Consider the following 8,219-nt stretch of genomic DNA (forward strand, 5'->3'; position numbering starts at 1 on the left):
TTTAGAGTTATTACACACAAAGGAAGCAGTACCGTAACATTTCCTCTGGCTAGACTTAAGGTTTAGCTTCTTATTCCATGAAAAGGCTTGTGGTGTAGCTATACAATTATTTTCTTTGATGATAACACTAGTTTAAAACTTCCTGTCTTTGGCTTCTTTTTCACCCTGCATTTGTACCAGGGCAACTAGCTGTGGGGCTGCACAGAGCATCAGTAACGGAAATGAAATTAAAAAAATAGTCTGTGAACAGGATCAGCAACAGATTGAATATGATACTTATGCCATAAAGAAACAATTTAAGACTTGCTCTTGTTTTCACCAGTTCCTTACTTGTCAACTGTACACGGCTCCCATTTTGGCCACCGTAAGGATCCTAACTCTCCCCATATATTGCAAAGGGTTCAGACATCTTTGCCCTACTGCAGCTTCTGACTTCTATATATGAAGACTGGTGTTCAGGCCTTTTGAACGTCTACAAGTTTTCCGGACTTGATCTTGAGTTGGAACTGCCAAAGGAATACGGAAGGATGCAACGTCCTACATTACCCTTGAGGGAGGGGATCCTTCCCCTCCACATGGCACTAGTGAGGCCACACCTGGAGAGCTGTGTCCAGTTCTGGGCTCCTCAGTACAAGAGAGATATGGACGTATGAAGCCAGTCCTGTGAAGGGCCACAAAGATAATGAAGGGACAGGAGCATCTCTCCTATGTGGAATGGCTGAGAGAGCTGGGACTGTTTAGCCTGGAGAAGAGAAGGCTCGGGGAGATCTCACCAACATGTATAAATACCTAAAGGAAGGTGCAAAAAAGAAGGAGCCAGGCTCTGAAAAGAGCCTGCTGCCCAGTGACAGGACAAGGGGCAACGGGCACAAACTGAGACACAGAAGGGTCCCGCTGAGCATCAGAAAATACTCTCTTACTGTGAGGGTGACCAAGCACTGGCACAGGTTGCCCAGGGAGGTTGTGAGATCTCTTTCCTTGAGGTTATTCAGAAACTGTCTGGACATGGTCCTGGGCAACCAGCTCTAGGTGGCTCTGCTTGAGTAGAGGGGTTGGACCAGATGACCTGCAGAGGTCCTTTTCAACCTCAACCGTCCTGTGATTATCTGAATGAAATATTCCATTTTGTAGTAACCTGGGAATATTTTTGTAGTTGGTCTGTCAACCACAGTTTCTTTGTATGGTGCTATTTTGATTTCTTGCTTTAAGTCAGTAGCTTTACCTCAGTCTCGTGCACAGGTAAATTCTTCCAAAGTCAATACATTTTTCAGTACCACATACCTATGTAAAAATTAAAAGATCATGCCCTGCTATACTTACAAAAGGACCACTATTCCCACATATGATGGTACCCAAAGAACAGCCTTTTAAGCTATGATTTAATGTAGCTATTAAGGAAATAAAAGCTTACATCATTCATGTCTTTAATAGTGTTTTCCATTTTTATAAGAATACTTACTGCCAAACTAAAAGGACATGATGTTCTTTTTTACAAAATTTCCTTGTATCAAACCCACTTTGAATACATTTCACATTACATGGAAAAAATATTCAGCCTTTACACGTGTAGGGACATCGCTGAAATCAATTAGTCATAGCCAAATATCCAATGGCAAAAGAATATATTAAGTACAATGCTATATGCCATGTTACGATACCTAATTATACTTTCATATGGAAGATTTGAGATCATGGAGGAAAAACAGGTCTTACAACAGATATATGTAGATAGACATTTTATTTCAAAAAATAGCAAATGTCTTAAGAACACAAACCAGAAAGTTATTAAAAGCTTCATAGCAAAATATTTAGCCAACTCTGTTACAATATATAGGCTTGAGGTTCTAACAGTTAACACTATGCCTCAATTCACTGAGCAAGTAATGCTCCTGATAAATAAACACCGTGCAGTTGAAATATGCAGCTGAATATTTAAAAAAAAAAGATAGGGTATTTTTATCTTTGATCTTTTATATTCAAAGTAATTGAAGAACTACGACATTTTAACAGGTCTGATTCTTTTTGGGAAAAGCCATTAAAAATAATTCCTGAGTATTAAGGTTAAGTGAATATATCAAAACCAACCAATTAAGACCAACATCCTGTTAGGTGAGCCTTGCAGCTTAAAGTGACATTCTCTAGCATGGCTGTCATGGCAGGTCAGGGCCTAAATACCTTAATGAAATACACAAAAACCTTCTGGTATGCACATTCAAATTCTCATTTTCTTTAGCAATTGCCTACAACTGTCAACTGTGAAGCCTGCTTTGCTGAGAAAAACATTGTTTTAAATGTCACTTCCTTTTGCAAAATCTTGTAATGCAAATTGCCACAGCTAAGCCCCCAGTGAACTATCACATCGATAATTATGTGAAATATATACATCAAAATTTAGGCAAGTGGCTTTCATACTACATTAGTATACATACTGAATCATATGCTTTGTATCAGCATCTCGAATACAGAGATCTAGTTATTTAGCTTCTTGCTACTGTAATGAGAGGCAATATATTCATTTTCCATTATTCTCTTCAGATGCATGTCACAATATCATCTTATTATACACCATGTTTCTAATCCTGTTGGCATTCATCATGTTCCTATGATTTTAATTGAATCTGTATATTTTGATTTTAAAACTGCTGCCAATCAAAGTGGTTTAGAGAACTAATCCCAGAAGAATTTTCAGATTTCTTACTTTATAAATGTTTTCTCAGAATTACAGGATTAAATTACCATGGATGTAGAAAGATTATTGCACAAAGCATAGTTAATAATTCACAACACTGGTATTTAACTTGACCAATTACAATGAATTCACAAAAATGGTTTTAATTACACCTACTCTTTTCCATCCACCCACCCCAATACGTACATAAGTTTCTCACAATGACAATGGCAAGACATCAGTCACCGAGATGTACCATATGTGAAAGACAACACCTAGGATAGAGGCCTGGATTTGACAATTCCAGTATATGTTTCTGCTCATTTCCCATTCTAGACCGCAAGCACCATTTTTAGACTCTTGCAGTCATGAAATAAACAGAACTTACAGGAAAATGGAGCTTTTCTTCTAATGCAGGCTTCTGGAGTCAAATTGATAAAAGTAACATGCTTATATAGAACAAAAGAAATAATGACTTGGGAAAAACTGGAATCAAATTGTACCAAAACCCTCTGAGCAATGATAACGTACAGTATTGCAGCTGTATGTTACTAAGACAAAAAACTGTTGGCATTACAAAGATGAAGATCTCTGTTCACACAAGCCAATTTTAATGGGCTATTAAGCATTTGGTTAAAAACAGGCTTGTACTAGTCTCACTGAAAAGGAAACACTTGTCAAAATGTTTTCTTAAAAAATACTGTATGACATCTTCTAAATTGCAATTTAAACATTAAAATCTTGTTTCAGAAGTTCCTCGCTTCAGGTTGTTACTCAAAAACTCATCATGTTCAAAACTCAAATTATTATGAGATCGTGATATCATAAGAAGCTTTTCCTTATTAGTAAAGTCTTTCTTGACTGCTGCTTGTGGGACAAGTAACCTATCCATTGGGTCCTCCTTGTTTTCTAGTTTCATATATCCTTTACTGTTGCTGCGATCCAGTCTGGGCCAGCTGGGGTGTTTCCTTTGTTCAGCTTGGACAGTGAGCGTAGATGGACCCCTGTCCAAGTCCAGGGACTTCGAATGTGAAGACAGAAGATGTAAAGACGTGTTGGACCCAAACTGTTTCCTGGCAGCACCAGGGGATAAAAGCTTTCCTGTGCTTGGTCCGAGAGTCATAGAAGATTTGAACTGATCAGATGGAGCGTCCACAAATGAATTGTGTCGTGGCAGCATGGTAGCTGCTGGTCTGTAGGATTCATTGGTATCAGTTAGTGGAATAGACAGAGAATCCATCGAAAGATTTCTAGACCGACTCCTAGTGATCTCCGAGTCCTCGGTTATGTTGTCTATACTGGGCTCATCAATAACACAGTTATTCAGTTTTATTACTGGCAGTGTGAAAGCACTAATGGAAGATGATACAATGGATTTTGTTTCACACTTTATAGAGCTAGTGTTTTTGTCATCTGAAGCCTTGCTGCAGTGAGGGTAAAGTCCAAAGACTGCACCAGGTTGCTCAGTCAGCAGAGGTGGCAGGAGGCTATCAGTGGTCCTATCTTCGTTTAGGGTAATCTCATCTTCTTCAGCAGAACTATCCATTCTAAAATTACCCTTGAAGCCAGAGAAAGGCGCAACCGTGTTCGCAGCCAGCTGTGATGCACACGAGCTCCCGCTGTGCCTGAGTTCTCCTTCCCCCAACAGGCCAGTGAAGGCACCACTCAGCTGCTTTTGTTCTTTGATCCTCAGGGTGTGGATGTCTATTACTGTGGAGTATATGTCTCGCATGTGTATGATTTTTGTTTCCTTATCACGGTTTTCATGCAGAATGGCATTTGCACAAATAAAAATGAAGATTCCAATGCCCATAGTAAAAGGTCCCAGCATTTTCATCTTATCTGAGTGCACATGCTGTTCAAAGAAACGAAGTAAAATACTTCCTTGGCTTCTGAGGACCTGGGTTTCATTCACAGATAGATTATCTTCAGATCCTAAAAGCTGTTCCTTTTGGGGCCAGTATCCAAGGATGGCCATTGCAATTCCAAAGAATGCAATAAGCACTCCCAAAACAAGGAAGAATCCCGACGGAGAATACAGGCGGATTTTGCCCCTGACAATTACTACATCTGCCCTGGGCCGGCGTCTAACTGGTTTCTTCTCCTCAGAAGCTGGTGCTGTGGCAAGATTTACATGTTGCTGAGATCTGGCAGAGTCTTGCCTTTTTAAGGCAGCCAGTCCTGTTATGACTCCTCCGGTTGCTATCATAGTTCTATATTGTGCCCTGGGGAAAAAGAAAACAAAACAAACAAACAAACAAATAAATAAAAAACATTGAGACAAGCAAAGGTTGTGTCTGCAAATATAAATAGCACTTTGTTCATCTGTAGATATTTCTTGATAATCAAAATATTCATGACTTTAAAAAAGCTAGTATATCCTAATCCAGTTACTACATAGCAGCAGTTTTGAGATTCACATCACATCTTAAAAAAATTTCCAAAAGTCTTTTATTGCTGGAAATTTAGGTAATAAATCTTCCATCAGTGATGCAAACAGTAGCAGAAAGCTAGTGCTCTTAGTGGTGATATATCAGGATTAAAGATAAAAATATTCAGGAGTCTTAATAGCTGCTTCATCTCTGGACTGGTCTGCAGCAAAGTCAATAATATATTATTACCTTGTATGCATTTTTAGCACTTTAGCCAGTAGTTCTTTTAAAATCTTCTATGACACACAATGACTATGAATACCGATCATTCTACATATGATCATTTCACCATATATTAATGCATATTTATTCCATCATTTAAAGAAGCTTTTATTAAGTCTATTGAGATTACCTGAGTCTCAACTACAGAAATATTTTTGCCTTTCCTAATAAAGCCGCTCTCTTTTATGCATATCTAGACCTTTTTTCTCCCTTTCTTGATTCCTCATGGACTACAAACTAAGTAGCTCAGTTTAGTTTATCAGGTAAGAAATCTTCATAAATTTCAAGTTCATCAATGCAAAGCTTCATCATTTTATGAGGAAGTTTTTTCATTTTAGACTTACTTTCATACCTGGCTGTCTATTACATGAGAAAAATTAGCCAGTATGGGTTTAAAAAGAGAAAGCCATGTTTCATAGTTTTTTATTAGCAAGAGTAACAAATGAAACAACACAGTTCAGGATAATTGTATTTTATTTTACAAGGCATCTTCTAATCAGACTAAAAAATAGTTTCTGAGCTTAATTAATGAATATTAGAATGAATACTAGATAATTTTATAGAGCAAAATTAAGATCTCTTTAATTCTCTTTGGTGGCCTTACTAGGCTCAGAGATAAAGGAAGGCTGCCAGTCTGCTGCAGAGGAAAAGGCTCCGTGTCAAAGCTGGGGATGGTTTAACAAGCAGACAAAGCTAAAGTTGGACTGGATAAATAACGTGAGAGGCTGAAAAGCAGAAGCAAAGCAAACCAGTGACTGCTTGCAATTTACAGGCAGTAATTTTCACCAGGTATCTTAAAATAGTCATGTGTTTTAAAAAAATCTTAGTAGTGCACCCATGAAAAAAAATATTAGATCTATCATGCTATGAGAAACAAACACAGACTCTGTATTTGGACACTATCATAGATTTCCAACACTGCAAGCAGGTGTCACACAAGCATATCTACAAACAGAAACAGGTCCAAACCACCAATTAAGAACTTGATTATAAAATTAAGAGAGAATTTGAGATAGGTGGCCAAGTGGAAGGACTAATCCAGAAAAAAAAATTATCCAGTGTTCATTATTATCTGTTCAGCAGCAACTCAGATGACAGACAGAAATAGTAACCACCTGAACTCCCTCCCTGCACCATCATTATTAAAGGACAGAGCACTTCCTCCCTCTCGGTGAGAAACCTTTTTTTTTTACAAAGGAAACACCTGAAAAAAGTCCTAGGGTGTTAAGTATACAGAATTTTCTGAATTTCAGAAAGAGGCATTCATAGCATTATTCAAAAAAAAATCAGAAATTTCACTTGTAGTGTCAGCTTTCATGTTCCTAATCTCTCAGGAAATTCTCACTCTTTGCAATTCACTTCCATTTCTATGCTTTCTGGGCAATTTCAATAGTTCAAAAGCCTCTTTTTTTTAATGTAACAATTTAAAAATTCCCCCCCCGAAAGTTATTTGACATAGACAGTCTTTAAAAATTAAACCAAGACTTTCTCATATGCCTATGTGTTTCAGGGTTTCTGCCAAAACAAAAGATCATTATTCTGTAAAACAATGTTTCAAATCTCTAGACAGAAATAAATAGGACTTATCCATTACAAAAGCTGTTGTATTTTGTCATGACTCAATTAAATGTAATTAGTTTTCTCTATAAAATAAATTAAGATAATTACAGCATAGCTTTACTGAAATGAATAATCATTTAGCTGTAATCTAGTTTGTTCCATTATTCTTTTCCAGATCCCAGACCTTTGGAGGGGACAAGGAATTTCCATATTCATGTGGTACTTTACAGGCACACATCAACTCACTCTGTCCATTCTCAGGGCTGCACAGGAACTGCATAGGTATGGCAGACCAGTGCTAAATCCACACCCTGCCTGTTGGCAGGATTTGTTATTTTGTGTACGTAGTGTGCTTATCACAGCTACCTGGATTGCACCGAAGGGTGAACAGAGTAAGCTCACATCTGCTTGCTAAACATTTTAAATACCTCTAGCAAGAGCTCCTCTCTAACTCTGAAAAGTAGAGCAAATAAAAACGCTCTTAAAGATCATATCTTGGGGTGTCTTTCTATAGAAAGTTCTCATTTGCAGATTCTTCAAAGATTGCAGGAAGACCACACCTCAATTTCATTATTAATTGGTCTCCAGTAACTTGCAAGGAAAGACGGAAATTGAGATCTCTTAAAGTGATAGTGAGAGAGAAAGTGAGATCTCTCAAACCACATGGCTGGCTTCCTCCCAGCATTTCAGGGGAACATGTTGTTCTTCTTTTCACTTTACCTGCAGCAGAACTTGGGCACAGGGGACAGGAAGTCTGGCTGCAACAAGATCCAAACATATTTCATACACAGAAAGAGTCTCTTTCCTATTTCTGGAGTTTACATCAATATTATTAAATCTTCTTTCATGAAAAAAATCACAACCAGGTTTGTAAATAATAATTTCTAATAAGCCATAATGTTGTTAAGGCTTATAAGCTACTTAACATTAACAGCTGAATTTTGATCTCTTCTACATCTAATAAAATCAAGGGTATTGACAGCCATATTGGTATGAGATGATTTCACTTCATGCTGACAGCTTTTCAGAAACCAGTTACAAGGAAGTGCATATTAAGATGGAAACCTTTTTTAGAAAATACTATATTTAGAATAAAGTGACATTGTAGATACATTCGATTTATTCTGCTAATCTGCTTAGTTTCAGCACAAAACAGCCATATTGAGTGCCAGTGACAAATGCTGCTTCTCTTATTTAACTTAGTATGGTGACTACATTTAGTTTTACCCTGAAGTCTGAACTCAAACTTCTGAATAAGCAAAGAGTTAGAAGGCTTTGACTCAGAGGTAAATAAAGATTACACTAAGAGCTCAGACAGCATCTCTTAGGTGGCACTG

At 37.6% G+C, this 8,219-nt stretch overlaps 1 protein-coding gene across 1 annotated transcript; it reads right to left on the reverse strand.

Annotated features, from left to right (window-relative positions):
* Positions 1-3,401: 3,401 nt before the first annotated feature.
* TMEM200A (transmembrane protein 200A) lies at positions 3,402-4,877 on the reverse strand. Its single transcript, XM_009961768.1, has one exon. It carries the CDS (start codon positions 4,875-4,877, stop codon positions 3,402-3,404), a length of 1,476 nt encoding a protein of 491 aa, XP_009960070.1.
* Between the last annotated feature and the right edge of the window lie 3,342 nt (positions 4,878-8,219).

The sequence above is a fragment of the Leptosomus discolor genome, chromosome 2, assembly GCF_034619465.1.
Source record: "Leptosomus discolor isolate bLepDis1 chromosome 2, bLepDis1.hap2, whole genome shotgun sequence".
NCBI classification, from domain to species: Eukaryota; Metazoa; Chordata; class Aves; order Leptosomiformes; family Leptosomidae; genus Leptosomus; species Leptosomus discolor.